Source organism: Clarias gariepinus, chromosome 15 (assembly GCF_024256425.1).
Source record: "Clarias gariepinus isolate MV-2021 ecotype Netherlands chromosome 15, CGAR_prim_01v2, whole genome shotgun sequence".
NCBI classification, from domain to species: Eukaryota; Metazoa; Chordata; class Actinopteri; order Siluriformes; family Clariidae; genus Clarias; species Clarias gariepinus.
In genome coordinates this window covers 13191069-13208860 of record NC_071114.1, presented here as the reverse complement: position 1 = coordinate 13208860, position 17792 = coordinate 13191069, and the positions used below count along the sequence as shown (strand labels likewise).

The 17792-nt window shown below is 39.7% G+C and overlaps 1 protein-coding gene across 5 annotated transcripts in view; it reads left to right on the top strand.

Moving 5' to 3' along the window:
- Positions 1-17792, top strand: part of tle2b (TLE family member 2, transcriptional corepressor b) — a 94033-nt gene that overhangs the window by 1793 nt on the left and 74448 nt on the right. For 2 of the 5 annotated variants that reach the window (XM_053512792.1, XM_053512789.1), the window contains exon 1: positions 14379-15140. The exons of 1 other annotated variant lie outside the window; for it this stretch is intronic. In XM_053512792.1, the coding sequence (XP_053368767.1) occupies positions 15117-15140 (24 nt within the window). In that variant the 5' untranslated portion in view covers positions 14379-15116. Of the gene's footprint in view, positions 1-14377; positions 15141-17792 lie in introns of those variants that run through there. 2 more of the 5 variants (XM_053512790.1, XM_053512791.1) reach the window with 2 other exon arrangements.

Here is a 17792-nt window from a genome sequence, read left to right as displayed (position 1 = left end):
TTTGTAAGAAAAAAAAAACCTAACTAGAGTTTATCTACAGGGCAGCCACCACACCAGCTACCTCCCCACTATGTTATTCACACAAAGTATCTAAATTGCCCAAACCCCTGAGATAGACAAGAGAACTTATCAATTAAAGCCTCTGGTTCTTCATATCCAATATCTGCTGCTTTCCTTCTATAAACGCCGCTCAGGAAGAGCTGAGCATTAAAAAAAAATCAATGAGGTAGGCCAGCTTCAAGAGTATACAACCCTAAAATGCCCTAATTACCCTCTCCTTATACTGTACAGTACCATCTCTCCCAGTCTCACTATCCATTTAAAATCCAGGGCAGATACAGTAATATGAAAAAACATGAGTAAGACACTACAGCCATAGCAGAAAAGGAAAAAAGAAAAAGAAATCATAAGAAATCTGGCTTATATTGTATTTGTGTAGTAGAGCTACAGTATGGAGGATAGAAAATAATTATTCTGTGTTGTTTAACCAAAAAATTAAAGAGATATATGCATACATGTACAGGATTTTAATTCGTTCGTTCATCTGTTCATCTGTTTGTTAATGCCAAAAACAGGTACAAAGTGCTGGTACCAGAACCCTGTAGGATTCCCTAGTGATTGTATGTTGAGTTCTACAATGGACTTGTGATAAAATTTCTCATTAATGAAGTCATATAAACTGATTGACATTTATAGAAGAATTCAAAAACAGTACGGTGATGAGGCTCTTAGTTGCAGTAAAACATTAGAACAGTGCAAACATTTTAAAGAAGGCAGTACGTCCATGAACAGCGATGCCAGCTGAGGTGACTCAGAGCCCTCCTGTGAACCTTCCAGCGTGTGAAACACCTGATTCTTCAAAATCAATAGCAAACCTATCGCAAACTTGTCGAAAAGATGCATCTGTCTGTGGAAACCACTTGCCCGTTACAGGAACTTGGCTGGAATTATTGCAATATTCTCCTTTTCCACATGTTAGGGCCATTAAAGGAGTTCCTGGTGTGTCCCAGCAGTTCAAAAGTCCAAGTGTGACTTGAACACCTCGTCTCGCCTTTTATCATAAATACTAGGTATAGTAGTAATCAACTGTCATTAGAAACAAAAACCATGATCTGTTAAAATACTTCTTAGCCATTTATGCTGAGAGTGAGAGTAAATGTGAATGAGCACAACACTATGCCTCCAAAACCCAACCTGTTATTTCATTTCCGTGTGCACCTTGATCAGTCACTGAATCATTGGATCAGGTTAGAAGTCAGGAAGACAGGCCTGGTGAAGACTATGTATGACATTACAAACATTAAAAGTCCACCTATAGCTCCATGTGGAAACACGTCCTCTGCCAAGGTGTAGGCTACACAATATCAGGCTCTTATTACGCTAAAGAGTACATTTAAACAAACGAATCAACTAACAAATACATACATACATACAAAAACCTGCCAAAATTCAATTTTGTGTGGTTTACTGTATGTGTCACCATCTTGGTAATACCCATCACTGAATTCTGAGCCTTAAAAAACAAAAGTCATGAGATGCTGTAAAGATATTGTACAATGCCAAGATAACCGACGTTCTCATCTGGTCCCCGTCATTGTCTTACCCCTTCTGCAAAATCGTTCCTCACCATGGGGGTCCTTTGATTCGGTCAAGAAACCAGACAGGCAGCTGAATCCACCAAAGTGTCCTACAGGTAACTAGAGAAATTTATTAGCGTTCTGCATGTAGTTCAAAGTTTCTTCATCCCTAGACACCATCTGATGAATAGTTCCTATTAAACATTTTGTTATCTCACATGCTATGAAATAAATACATCGAAATATTTTTCATTTTTATTGCAAGATTATCTTAGAGGAGGCTGGCATAGAAATATTAATTGAGCATTTGAGCTCAGCTTTGGGAACATCCTCCTCCTCCTCCTCCTCCTCCTCCTTCTCCTAGCAAGCTGACCTCAGTCTTTTTAAAAACCCTGTGTTTGGCCATGGTAGGCATAGCACTCCTTGCTAGTTCATGCACATCAATGGGAGTATCTTACAAAGATACACACCAGATTTTGTGTGTGTGTGTGTGTACGAGGATGAGAGAAAGTCAAGAAAGAGAGTGTGAGAGACACAAAGCGAGGCAGGAAAAAAATGACTCTCATGAGGCAGATAAAAAACAGAAATCACATTTGATGTCACATGCACAACAGCTGTGTGGTTTCAAATCCAATAGAGAATATTCCTCACTGCACTGTCACTGCAGCTAACAGGACACTCACGCACAAAAGACCATATGAAGGTTTTGGATTTAGAGCTGGTGTTATACTGTATAGGCAGCATGCACACAGACTGCTCTCGCATTCACTCCACCAAACACCCACACAAGCTGAAGTGCAATACAAATCAAATCACGAAATCACCTCAGGTGAAAACCACAAATGGTAAAGATCTCCAGCTCAGCTCATCAAGATGGCTCTGGAACAACAATGGAGCAAAGCTCTGGCGAAGAGCTGTCTGTAGCTCTCATTAGTGTTAAAAGCAGAGAACTAGACATTATACAAAGCTTTAAAACACAGAAACACACATTCCTGTAAGTAACAGGCAGCTCGGGGGGGTTTTAAAAAAAATGCCACAAGAACTGGGTGGATCTAAATAGAAAGAGATGTGAAAAACTAACAAAGCTTGGACACACACGCGCTAAACATTTACAGCATTCGCCTGACACCCTGATCCAGATCAACTTACATTTTTATCTCATTATACATCTGAGCAGTTGAGGGTTAAGGGCCTTGCTCAGAGCCCCAACAGTGGCAGCTTGGTGATGCTGGGGTTTGAACCTTGCACCTTCCAATCGGTAGTCTAACACATTAACTACTAAGCTACACCGTTCGACTATACAAATGTAAATATGCCATCTTTCCGCCAACTTAAGACATACTGTACAGTACAGATGTGGTCGAATGCCTCCTTATGGGTGAACTATGTTTCTGCTCCCAGCATGGCGTTTGTGTTGCAACGATTTTCCATTACCGCATACTATAGCCTGTGAGTGCAAAACACATTCCGCCCTAAAATGCAACAGCAGGGAAAACAAAAACCTCAACCACAAAATCAGAAACACATCAGGACGGATATTGTCCTTATTGAACATCATGTGATTGTTAATGTGGACATGCCCTGTTGCCTTTGCACATTTGTTGTGCTGTTTTTGATTTGCTGTTCTGCTTTGGTTTTTTTGTTCGCAGTTGTGTTTTCTGATTTGTGTTGCCTGTTAATGTGTGTCACGCTTACAGGTCACCGTAACTCGGCCCGTGTACTCTCATACTCAACATGCTTAGGCTCTGAAAACAGGAGAATCAAAATCCAACCAATCAGGATAAGTATTCATTTGTGTCTGTTAATAAAAGATTTTATTTGTCAAATTCATGTTCAAGCATTCAGGTTGGAATGCATTAACTTTTGGTACCTTTATGCTGACTTTATACGCACTCGTATTCCTTTGTGATCACACTCAAGGAGGTATTCTTGTGGTCAAATCAGCTGGGTTACTACCCACTATTGTATACAGGGTTGCGAGGGGCCTGGAGCCTATCCAAGGGGCTTAGGGCACGAGGCAGGATACACTCTAGATGGGCTGCCAATTCATCACAGGGCACACGCGCACACACACACACACACACACACACACCCTCAGTCCAACACTTTGGGAATGCCAATTAACCTAATAAGCATGTTTTTGGACTTTGGAAGAAAACCATGAGTGCTCTGAGGAAACCCATCAAGCACGGGGAGAACATGCAAAGTCCACGCACACAGACTTGAGATTATACCTCAATGCCACCAATTATGTTACTAATCAGATACTAAAGATTATGAAAATGTATGTATATTTCAGTTGTAATATTGTAGCTCATTTCAGCTACATTAATTAATGGTAAACATTGTGAAAATATATTAATGTACCTTCTCAGTTTAGCTCATGTTAGCTAGCTGGTTAACAAAAATACATAAATACAAACTAAAATCTATCCTCTTTCTTAAAGATATGTACAAAGATATGTGAACACCTACAGACTATGAAAACTAAATGACAACAAAATACTTTCAGCACTCAAAACATATGACAAAACTCAAAAACATTTTCTTTAATAAATGACTAAAGAGAAAAAAAAAATGATTGACGAATTGTTAAACAATATAAGTTCCACTACATCTGTTTCAGAACGGTAAATTATTGGCCTGCATCAAGGAAAAAAACAACAACAACTAAGGCTAACCAAGGCTTAAGTTACAGGACTTAAGTTAAAAACTGCCCAACATAGTTTGTCCACCAACGATTGTGCTGAACCATCAACTTTGCGGATAGAATGTGAATCAGAAATTTACACTGTTTACAGTTTATGAGATTGGGACTAAACAGCTGTGTTAGTGAGGCTTTAGCATGCACAGTACCCACTGAGCACCTGGAGGCAGTGTTATGATCTGGGGTTGCTTCAGTAGGTCAGGTCTAGACTAAGCAACGCTATGTGGCAATAAGATTACCTTAGCTGACTACCTAAATGCACTGAATGACCATGTTATTCCATTATGGAAACCTTCTTCATGGTGAAGTGAAAACCGTCACCAGACACCAGACGCATCCCAAAGAGACACAAGGGGCATCCATGTGACAAGATCTCCAACCAGAAGCTAGGCACCAGGATCCAGAGGACAGAAAGAGGGAAAGAGAGAGAGAGGGGGAGAGAGAACAGGAGAGGGGAGAGCAGAAGAGGAGAGATAACAGTTAGGTGTGGTCACAATCACATAATATATAATGTGAATGTATATTTACTGTAGAGTGCAAACAGCAGGACTAACTATAACAGCATAACTAAAAGGGAGAGCCGGAAGGAAACACAGACATGAGGGCTCGCTGAGAGAAGGCAAACAATCACCTCACTGTCAACAAACCTGAGTGATCAATGAGAGTGGGAAGGACAGCATCTAAACATACCAGTTCAGCATAATACTCTACGTCCATGAGTCCCCCAGATCTGCTCCTTTACCCAAGGCAAATAAATTTACAAAAATGCTTGGTTAAATAAATAGGTTTTAAGCCTATTTAGACAATGAAGTGAAGATAAGATAGGGGTGATGTGCTTGTGTCTTCTGATTCTAGTGAGGGCCGCTGCATTCTGAACTAACTGAAGCTTGTTTATGCACCTAGTTGAACAACCAGACAGTAAGGCATTACTATTAGTCCAATAGTCCAACCTAGAGGTGATAAAAGCCTGAACTTGTTTTTCTGCATCGTTTAGTGACAATATATTCCTTAACATGGCAATATTTATGAGGTGAAAGAATGCTAACCTGGAGATCTTGTCTACATGAATCTATAATCACACCGAGGTCTTTCACTGTTGCACTTGATGGAACAGAAAGGCCATCTAAAGTTACAGTGTGATCTAAACTCTTGCTTCTAGCTGCATGCGGTCCTATGACTAGAACTTCTGTCTTATCGGGATATTCAAAGGGAGACAATGCCAAGCTTCATTTATTAAATTTTAAAGGAGTGGTTCTTTGAGCATAAGGAATCATATTCATACATGAATTAGCCATCACAGAGTCCTGATCTTAACCCCAGTAAAAGTCTTTCAGATGTGCCGGAGAGATTTCTGCCAAAAATTAATGCAGCTTTAGATGGAAATAACTGTTGTGACATTGCATAAGGTTGTCAAAAAAAAAGAAAGGATGCTGTAATAAAAACTAAATCTGGTCCAATGAGAATTAAAGGGTGAGACTATTTTTTGGCTAGGTTATGTAGTTTTCTGTACTTATCAGTGAATGCATTTAAATGTTTACATTGTCACTATAGGAAAATAAATAATCATCAACAATATCATGAAACTATTTACCTTCCACAAATCAAGCCCCGGGCAAACAATTTAAAGCTGTTTCAAGCACAAGTACAGTAATGTTACACAACAGGAAAAAAACATTATCCAACTAGTCTCTGGTTAATTCAAAGCAACTAAGAGTGAGTTTATCACTTATCACTACTTTTTCACTTAACTAATTTTTTAACTACATTACACATATAATAGTGTAACTCTATAATAGGAAATTAAATCCAGTAGAAATTAATTGCATGCTTATTTGTGTTAAACTTTTGCCTTTTTCACTTGTTTTGGCAGTATATTTAAGATGCATTTAATAAAGTTTGTGACATATTTTAGGTGATGCAGAAGTGGAGTGGCAGCTGCAGTGGCAAGCATTATGCTTATTATGTATGAGCGAATGTCGAGACTGGCTCCAGGGACAAGAATGATCCAGTTTTTGCAGGTTATTTGCTACTATTTTTTAGAATAATTTGATGGCATTGGCTCCTGTGGGCTGAAATTTTTTTTGTTACTAATCCCAGGCTAATGCAAACACCCCACAGAGTGGCAGATGCCTGCCTTGAAATAAGCCTTGTCAACGCAATTGCCACCCCAGCTCTGACATCACATTACAGCTCTGAGAGACAGTTTAAAAAAAATTAACCCTAAATGACATATCAATATTTATATTTATTATGGGACAATCAGTGAAGTTCAGCATTTATTTTATAATGAAAATCTCGACAAAATATGACTTCTGTTTCCCTTTTCAAACTAAAGTATAAATATCAGTAAGCATGGGCAGAAGTGAAAATTCCAAAGCAATTTTAAAATAGTTCTATCTATCATTAACAGAAGTCTCGTTCAATTTAGAAAAAAAGGGGTAAAACATCAGTGGAGGCAAGGCCTGGTCCACTTGGACCTTTTGAAAGACGTCTTCATGCTCTTTCAAGATCTGTTAAGAATAACCCTGTCATTCTATACCTAGACGAGTTGTTGCCCTTAAGGCCACTAAATCAAACAAATATTAATAATCTTTTAATAGCTAAATCTTACCAAACATAAAAATTTGACAAATTTTGGTGCTTAACTTTTATCATTAAACTATGGGTATCTATCTATCTTGTATAAAGTCTTGCAACATTGCTTTAGTCATTTATTCTCTCCAGCTCGCTAACCTCCTCAACTGTACACTGTAAACAGATCAGGTTTAAAACTAATAATAACATTCATCCTAATATCAATGCCATCACACTTGTCATCTCATTACATTTCTAACTTGTCCAACAGAGTCTCCTCTGTAACTCGAAACGCAAAACTGTGTGTTGTATGGCCGCTGTGCCTTCTGGAACTTTGAGTCCAATCTTTTCTTTTCTCTGCTGCTTCTACGCTGAATTTTTCATTAGTATGACTTTAAACAACACTAAAAATTAAAAAATGATTGAAAAAAACAAAAACAAAGAAGCCTTATTGCTTTTGCTTTTAAGGAGCTAACCTCCCAAACCGTATTGTTATCCCTACTGATCAAAACTGTTACGTTTTTTCTCTCAGGTGGCACGGTGGTGTAATGGTTAGCACTGTCACCTTGCACCTTCAAGGTCAAGGATTCAGTTCCTGGCTCATGTCTGTGTACCTGGAGTTTGCATGTACTGTACTTGCCTGTAACCACTATGCTTGGTGAGTTTCCTCTGTGTACTCAGATTTCCTCCCACAGTACAAAGACATGCAGGTAAGGCTAAATGGTGTTCCAGAATTGCCCATAGTGTGTGAATGAGGATGTTAGCCCTAGAATGGATTGGCATCCGCCTAGGGTCCTTGTGCCCTAAGTCTTCTGAGATGGCCTCCAAGGCCCCTGTGAGCCTGTATACAGGATAAAGCGGTATAGGTGAGAACGATAAAGTTAGGGGTTAAATTTTATTTGTATAGCGTTTTTAACAATGGTCACTGTCGATTGTTCCTGATGAGCAAGCCAAGGGCGACGATGGCAAGGAAAAACTCCTTGAGATGGGACAAAGAAGTAACTTTTTATAAAAACATATTGTGTGTTAGGCAGCTAAAAGTTTATTGTAACAGTTGATGTCTTTAAGATAAAATGGAGTCTAGTGCGTTATTGGATTCTCCGACAAAAAGCTCTGCCCCCTGCTGTAGTTTTCATAATACATGGTACTGACAAGCAGCCTGCATCCTTCGAAGCAGGTGGGGCAGATCATAAGAAACTAGTAGTTCATTCACGTACTGCGGCGCAAGATCATTTAATGCATTATGGGTCAAGAGAAGTATTTTAAAATCTATGCAAATATTCTGGTTCTGGTGAGGTCTCTCACTGCTGCATTCTGGACTAACTGGAGCTTGTTTATGCACTTAGTCGGACATCTAGACAGTAAGGCATTACAATAGTCCAACCTAGAGGTGAGAAAAGCATGAACTATTTTTCCTGCATTGTTTAGTGACAATATATCCCTTATCTTGGCAATATTTCTGAGATGAAAGAATGCTATCCTGGTGATATTATCTACATGGGCTTCAAATGACCGATTAGAATCTATAATCACACCAAGGTCTTTTACCATTGCTCTTGATGGAACAGAGGGGCCATTCAGAGTTACAGTGTAATCAAAAAGCTTATTCTGGCTGAATTTGGTCCTAATACCAGAACTTCAGTCCTATGTGAAATGAAAATGTGATTGCAAACGTGCTAGAAATGTTCCCTTGTAATGTCAGGGCAACACACATCTGTTAACTTCTCACAGGAATAATGGAAATACGGCACCAAGCATTAATTTAGCACAGAATTATAATGTGTGGTGGCACGGATGATTAGGAGTTGGCGTTCCAGTGTTTAGGGTTAAAATCTCGCCTTTGTGGAGTTTGTGTGTTATCCCCATGCTAAGTGGGTTTCTTTCATAGTTTAAAAACATATGCTGTAGACTTTTCTAAATTGGCCTGTGGTGTATGATTGGGTGTGTGAGTGTGTTTACACCTGTGTGTTGCCGGACGTTGAAGCCCTTACACCTACAGAGTAAAGACATATAGTGGGTCATTGCGACCAAGCAGTGCTAAGCCTGAATGGATGGATGGAGGTGCATCACAAACACTTACTTGCTCTTCACTCACTAACTCATTGTCTATACCGCTTTATCCTGTGTACAGGGTCACAAACGGCCTGAAGTCTATTCAAGGAGACTTAGGGCACGAGGCAGGGTACACCCTGGATACGGTGCCAATCCATTGCAGGACGCACACACTTAATCACACACTACAGGCAATTTGGGAATGCCAATTAACCTATTCTGCAAATCTTTAGACTGTGGGAGGAAACCGGAGTACCTGGAAGAAACCCACTAAGCATTGGAAAAACATGTAAACTCTACGCACACAGACCTGAGATGGAAATCAAACCCAGTGCAAGGTGACAGTGCTACGAAGCCAGTGTGCTGCTGCATCACAAACATTCAAATGTAATTATATTGAATGTGTTTCAGGGTGGAGCTCTCTTTAATGATAATGATAATTTACTCATGTTGACTTACATAAATAACTGTTGTAGTGTTGCACGTATTCTAAACAAGTCTGTTGAGCATCAGGCGTGACAGAGCAATTATGAAGCCAGGACATGATGATGGGATTATCTGACCATTTTTGGACTAAGGAACAAATCAAATATTCTGGAAAGGCAACCTTGCCCTGTTCATAATATCCACAGGCGCCTTCACGTCACAGTTTGATCCCAACAACCTATGAAGATGATCTGCCTGATCTGATTATGATCAGACCCCAGGCACCTGATTTTTATGTGATTTTTAACAAATATGTCAAGAGACTCAACCAGAATCCTGAGAAAATGGTCCTGAATGAATAACACACTTCTCTTCTTAAATTAAGGTGACAGGCATGATAGGCTAGACAGGAAGAATTATTTTAAAGGGAAGGAATATTTTGTGGTTTGGGTTAATTGTTGAAAAGGAAAACAATATCCCAGCAGGCACCGCTTCGCAGTTTGTCTTCACTGAGCAGAGGTAAGCCTGAAATTAACAGCGGAATTTATCGAGCATTTATGTGGCGTGACTGACAGCGGGGTTTAGGAGGGGGAATTGTGTGTGTGTGTGTGTGTGTGTGTGTGTTGAAATAATTGAAACTTCAATGCCCACAATCCCCACAGACTGCACACCTCCCCTCTCTATCGTCCGCAACCAGTCAATAGCCTCAAGCGCTCCTATTAGTCGGTTTCACCAAAGCACGTCAGGATCCAACGTGGGGTCTCCTCATGCTCATTGGCTGCAAATGAAAGTCTCTTCGTCCAATCAGAGGAGTGAAAGAGAGCGCTTCGCCGTCGCGAGCGTTTAAGGTGGACTTGGAAGATGGCTGAAATTGAGAGCGTTTCTTTGAGGTGATTTACTCTAATAATCCGTATATAGTTGGAAGTCATAATAGGACAATTTTGCTAAAAAAAAAAACAAAAACGTGTATATGCTTACAAAAAAATAGGCATGGTTAGAAAAAGGTAGAAAAAACAGGCACGTGCGGAGTCCAGGGTGTAAGTCTCGCGCACAAAATTGTCCACTTGGTCGAGTTACTTTGAATGCTAATGAAAAACGGTCTACTTAGCTTTTTCAAATATGTAATGTAGTTTAATAAAGAAGGAAATTAGGATTATACAAATAGGACATATACAGTTTAACCTAGGCATATGACTGCCCTCCCCTACGAGTTGTTGCCTTAAGAATTTAAATTTTGCAAGAAATTTGCATTGGCATACGAAGCATTTTCGGCATACGAACAACCTAAACCGAATCGAAAAGTTTTGAATGGCTCCCATATTTATGCGCAATTTAACCGAGGTTCGGGTCGGCTAAATATGGGAGCCATTTAAAACTTGTTTGTGTCAGTGGAAAGCCAAGCGAAACGAGTTTACAAGTTTTACAAAAAAATAAAAATTCAGTCAGCGCAAAGCCTTTCGAAAAACTCAACCCACGATACCAGTGCCTACAGCATACGTTTAATAGCTACATGATTTATCCGCGTGTTTTTTTTTTTTTGCAATATTGGTAGCTGGAACGGATTATCTGCATTTACATTATTTGTTAATGGAAAATACATATCACACTATGAATTATTTGTTTAATACTAATTCACTCATCCAGTATGAATTAAACTTGTATGCTGAGGTTCCACTGTGTATATATACTGTATGTTGTTAACATGAGATGTTCACTTCTCTATACATAGTTTAGTGTTCGAAGGCCATTCTGTGAGATGATGTGAGGTACAAACTGGGACACAAAAGCTCCTGAGAGATTATATTTGCAATGAGACTGGGTTTGTGTATCTTATAACAGCAATTTTCTGTCATTTATAGATATTTGTCATATATTGATATATATCTTTCAACCATCATATCCTGTTAATTTTTTTTACAATTACAAAGAAAGATACTGAAGTTTTATAGGTGAGCAAATATTCATTGCCATTATTAACATTATCTGCGATAAAGTATTCTGTGTTGCAAACGTTTTACTCTTTCCATTCATTAACATCAGGTGAGTCGGTGTAAAGACCAGCTGTTTCTACAGAACTGTGAAGGACATTCGAGATGATGCTGTAAAAAACAAATAGTGTGCTAACCCCACAACTCAGTTTCCAATACGTTATTTAATCTTCGTTCAACATAACGTTTAAAAAATAGCAAGAATAAATGCCAGCACGGTATCTCTGTAGTGAAGCATTTATTTGAAAACTGCTGAAATAATATTAAAGCAGACTGTTACCTTCCTTCATTGTTAAGGGCTCCAACAGACAACACTTGGCTTTAGGTGTTTGTTTTTTTGCAGATTGCTCAATTTTCTTAAGAAACATGTTAGAGTTTGGTGATTTAATCTCTCCCCTTGTATGCATGGGGTTTGCATGTTGCCTGTGCTGGGTTGGTTTCCATCACAGTCCAAGGACATGTGCTGTAGGCTGATTAGTGTTTCCAAATTGCCCATATGATTGTATGATTGTATTGTAGGTTGCTAGAGGCTGGGGTACTCAGCAATGCTACGTCTTCTACCACAGTGACTGCTGGCAAGAATGTCATTGCTTAGTGATGTTGGCTTGAATGGTTAAAATACTGTATGAAGTAGATTTGCACACAATTATTTTACCACTGTCAACAATGTGCCCTTCTAAAACTGGCTGGGACACTTTACTTTTATGTGGTCAGGTATGAAGCTTGAAGATGAGCAAGCAGCCACATTCATGGCTGATAGAACAAAGATGACCACATTTTATAAATGAATGTACATGAGCTATGTGTTTACAGCATTCATTAATTCATTTATTTTTTGTGCATGCTATGGTTTAAATTAGGCTACTAGTTTATAATGACTGCATAAGCAAAAAAAAAAAAAAAGTTGAACATCTCTTAAAAAAATTAAATTATTTTAAATTTAAATACAGTTTGAGATATACTGTAAATATCTCTGGAGCACTAAGTAAACACTGATGTAGATATATTAACATCTGTGTTTGTTGTCAGTATCTATCTATTTAAAATCCAATAGGATAGGCCAGGTCCTGGTTTGCCATCACTAGCCTAATACACTAGATCAACAATCTAGATTCTATGGTCAATTAATAATTTCAGTCTAAACTAAGCTAAATAGCAGATCCAGTGGATCTCAGTTCCAGATGCATCTCCTGCAGATGGTCTCTTTCCCTTGATTAACACAATCTTGAAGGAATTATAGCAAGTGTATTTACATTAAGACTTCACAATCCTTTGATTCTGTTTGTATTTGCCCAGTGGCGTGACCTCTGACAAAAAGACACATGGGATGCACAAGATCTTATAAGATCGTTTCATACTACCTGCCCTCCCATACTTCATAGTGGATGTTTGAACCCTGCTGTGGTGCTAATTATCACGCCCCATCACCGAGAGGCACAGGGAGGTTTGTGTGAATAATTACCTGCCTAATCCTCACTATTGGATAACACTGATTAGGGCAATACCCGACCTGGTTAAGTGCCGCGGAATGAATGACGGGAAAACACCTCAGGGAGAACTGGGTTGATGTGGAGGAAGAGAGCAAGCACAAAGGAGAAATAAGACGAGTCAATCTTGCACGAATGCTGTAGATAGAGTGATGTGGTTAATGGGTAAGAGGGAGAGCAATGCGCAGGACATTTTAAGAACGTTTTTTACCTGGTGTGATAAAGCAGTGTGATGAGTCAAACGGTTGATTGGGAGTTTTATGGATTCGAGAGCATGCTGATGGCGGACTGAGATCGGCTGATATTGAGTATTACGTGAATCAAGGTCATGAGTGTTGCAATCATGACTGGAGTCATTAGAATACAACTTATTACTTGAAGGGCCAATAAACGTTCATGTCTCACAAACAGACAGTAGATGCGTAGATGCACACTCAAAACACTTAGGCAGAATTGGTTGCAAATTGAATCATATTTCATCTGCTTGTTTTCTATTCAATCTCTTGTTTTCTCAGTCTCATTTCCCACTCTGGCTCAGTTTATTTTTGCATTTCTTCTCTTTCCCAGTGAGCACAGACTGACTGTGTGACTGTGAGTGACCATCATTGAGGCTGGCTGACATAAACTGGATTGTAGACATGACTTTTTTTTGTGTAAGTCAGTTATAGATTGCTTTCATCTGGCCTTTTAACCCATAAGAGCCCAGACCCATTTCTCCTTTAAGGGACATTATGGGTGGTATAACACGAACCAAACAGACCATATGGAACACATTTTTGAAAGATGTCTATGTTTCATATCAATTTGTTCAAGAAGTAAAGTCAGAACAAAGTAAATACAACATATATAATGTTATTAAATCATTACAATTGTAAAGATTTTTAAAAATAGAATATATTTTTTAAAATTAGCTAGTTGTGTCACATGTGCTAGCCAGACACACCACCATATTGGAAATGATGTCATGTGTACACAAATTCACATGATGTTCATTAGATGTTCATTAAGGGCAAGGATAAAGCTTAATAAGGAACTTTCCAGAGCAATTTAAATGTTTGCGACATCTGTGTCACCGGCTACGTTATTACTTATTGAATAAATAAATAAATTCATTCATTAATTTATTTTAAAGAAAACTTTGGCAAAAAAAATAGACCCTAGATATTTTATATTTGTAATGTTTTAATTATGCCAGGATATATGAATATTCCTGACTATAGAGTGTATGGACATAACACTGTCCTCCTTTTATTTCATCTAACAAGCTGATTAGTAAACTGTTAATAAACCTGTTTGTGCTTTTCATGGAAAAGCGTAAGTGTTTTTAAATCACCACTTATTATTTGTCAGAAGATAAATCTAAAATGCCTTAATCAAAATGTATGACTTGCTAACAATAACTAAGTTAGCCAACCTACTTAATGCACATTGGTATATATATTATTTATCGTTTAAAAAGGTCTCAGTAATTACTCTATATATCACACACATTCACAGGGGTCTTGGTCACACGGGCGAATAAGAGCGTGCCCTTTCTTTCTTTCCCTCTTTCAGCCTGTTCTGTCGCTCTCCTTCCTTTTCAGCTATCTCCACAGTGCCACCTTAACTGCAGCCTGAGCAGGCTGTTCGTGTTTGTGTTGAAGCCAACAGGCACAATATATTACAGTCTAGGGCTCGCTGCTGAAAAGCCTGCTGGATCTTCCAGTGACCTGCTGTTCTTTCCTGCTTTCCTGTGTATTTTTTCTCTCCCTCTCCCTCCTCTAGATTTAGATTAAAAACAAAGCTCTCTCTCCCATCCTCCTTTTTTTTTTTGACTCTCTCTCCCCCCTTTCTTTTACACACTCAGTCTGGTTGAGGGAAGAAATCCCTTTAGTTTGTCTCTCTGTGTTACAAGAGGAAGTCGCCTTGGCTCGAATCGGATGGAGGTGTGTGTTTGTTTTTGGACCTTGTTGGTGTGCTTTGAGGAAGGACAGAGAAGGGACAGTTGGATGTGACTGCGGCTTCACCAGAGCAGTCAGAGTCATCAGAGCAGGAGAGAGGAGGACAGCTGAGAGTGTGACTTTGACTCCTCTCAGGAGGAAAGGTGGAGAAAAAGTCAGCCGTGGGAGTTTCTGGAATTAATTTTGCATTAGCCCTTGTTGGATGTGCTGAGTTTTGGTCTGACTCGGAGGCTGAAGCCGGGTTACCAACTCTGGATCCTGGGCTCCAGGTTCTACTGAAACCTTCACTTCTCCTTTACAGGAGTGCAAAGAGCTGAGGGAGCCCGCAATCCATCAAACTCCTAACCAGAGCCTTTGCACTGACCATGTACCCACAGGGTAGACACCCGGTAAGTGCACGACACTCCTTTGCTTTTATCTTCTTCCTCTCTCCCTTCCTCAGGCTCAATTTGTCTTTCTCAATCTCTTCCGTCTTTCAGCGATAGACACATGCACATGCACTCCTCTCTAGTTCAGAAAGAGTAAGCTGTAAGAGCAGAGAAGACATAGATGAAACAGTTGCTGGGAGAGAGATGTCTCTCTTTAGAGGCTTTCAATCACACACACACACACACATACACACACACATACACATACACAAGCCCGTCAGCTGCACCCAGGTGTTCTCAGTAGCCAGTTTATTTTAAGTTGTGTGGGTGGAACAGCATTGTGTTTGTGTTTGTGTGTATTATACTTTGTATAATAACCTTCTGGCGTGTTACACACTTGAGTTCATGGAAAGGAGGACCAGTTACAGCGAGCTTGCTTGTTATCAGGTAGGTGTTGAAAGCATACGGGTCAGTGGCCTGTTTGATGTATTCCCGCTGGAGACCGCTGAGAATCCATAATTCAGTCTCACTCAGCTGGCGTGAAACGATTACCCAAGCACAGCCTGATTAAAATATCTCTCAATGCAACACACTATACCGTATCACTGCCTACCCATCATGAGCGTAAAGCTGCTGTACTACTGGAGTTCCAGCCAAAGAGGGCTTTCAGAGGGCAGTTACAAGCAGGTGTTTCTTTTTATATCACACTTGCGACAGAGAAAATAGAAAGAATATGATGATTGAGCGTACACCTACAGTATACGCCTTTTATTTTGGGGGGATGCGTTTGCTCAGTTCACACTGTTTGGGATCAAGTATATGTATCCGTAAAATGTTCTTCAATGCTGCTGAGTTGCCAAATAGATGACAAAATCAATTACACGGCAGTGAAACCTTGAGAAACTCTGCAGCATTTCAGTCATCACTATCAGCTCAGTTCCTAGAAAGGCAGATCTTGCAGATCGTAAACGTTACTAAATCTTGTTAGTGCCAGCCTCTGTTCTGTTCCTAACCATGTGTGTAGTGAGTATGGGTTAGTACCCAATTCACTAGAAAGAGTGGGAGCGTTCACTAACACCACTGGTCTTTGGTGGCTGATCTACAGTACGTTATGTTATTATTTATAAACTATTATACTTAATAGTTCCAGGCAGCTTCACTGTTACAGAAAGAAAAACTAAATTTTTGTAGCTGTATTACAGACCATCATTGAGAGTATTTGAGCTTTTTAAAAATATTCTGCTCGCATTGTTAGTAAGCATAAAGACCAGTATAAATGTCAGGATTCATAAAGAAGCTTTCCAGTATTGTGCTGTGATACTGTATCTGGCCAAAGCGTCTATCCATAGGGGGGTCAGTGATTATATGCCTCAAAAATATAGTGTTGTTTTTTTTTTCTACACTGCTTATCCTGTGTATAGGGCAGTGGTAGCTAAGTGGTTAAGGTGTTGAACTGCTGATCAGAAGGTCCCCGGTTAGAGCCCAGACGCCGCTGGGCTGATACTGTTGGACCCTTAAGCAAGTTCCTTCACCCCCAGTGAAGTGCTCCAGATCCAATCAGCCCTCAGAGTCAATGTCAAACTCTCAGCTGTCCTGTAAGTAACTGCCACAGAAACACGGATATGTCTCCAGGGTGGGGAGTATCTGTCACCCGCTGTGCTGAATGGCATGTGGACAGATCCTATCCTATCCCTCTATCCTCTGTACAGGGTCACAGGAGCCTATCCCAGGAGACTTAGGGCACATGGCGGGGTTCACCTTGGACAGAGTGGCAATTCATCACATACACACACATACACATTTTAGGCAATTGGGGAACATAATAATTTGCACTTATTACTGTGGGAGGAAACCGAAGTACCTGGAATACACCCACCAAGCATGAGAAGAACATGCAATCCCCACACACACCTACACAGACATGAGGCAGGTAGCAAACCCTTGACCTTGGATCTACGAGGACACAGTGCTGCCAAAATACAAAAATACAAGAAAATTACTTTTAAAATAAAATTAATGTAAAGAAATGACCAATTACTTTTTATTCAACAAAAACATTTTCTGTTAAGTTAGATACAAATTTATAAGACAGCTATACAGTTTCATCAAACGTCTTTTATTATGCTAACCGAAGCTAGAATAGCAGTCTGAATCTGAGAGGTTCACTTATTTGTTAAATTGTTTGTTTTTACAAGACCTATTACCAATCCAACTTTCTGCCAACCCAACTTTCTGACTATATGGGTGTGTGAATCTCCTGCAGGTTGCTGCGTATGTGTATTTGGGGAAAGAGTGTGCTGCCTTGCATGTGTATTTATGCAGAACTGCTTCCTTCCTGTGCACATGTAAACAGACGTGTGATAAATTAAAAGGAAAATCCACAAATCTCAGGTGTGCTGAGGGGGGTGTTTGCTGCGTATCTTGCTGTCATGATTCATAAGAGCAGGATAAAGTTCTTCTGAATGATCCTTTATTGCAAGATGAAACCTTCCTTGGTGGGAGTGGTCTCTTTCTGATCATCTCCTCCTGCTTTTCCAGGGCTCAAGGACTCACCGTAAGGTTTGTTCAAGATGAAAATGTAAATTGTGTGCCGTGGTGTCAACATTTACCTGATCTCACCTAGTTGAGATTTTGGAGTGATGTGTTTCCCATCGTCATCAAAACACCATTTAC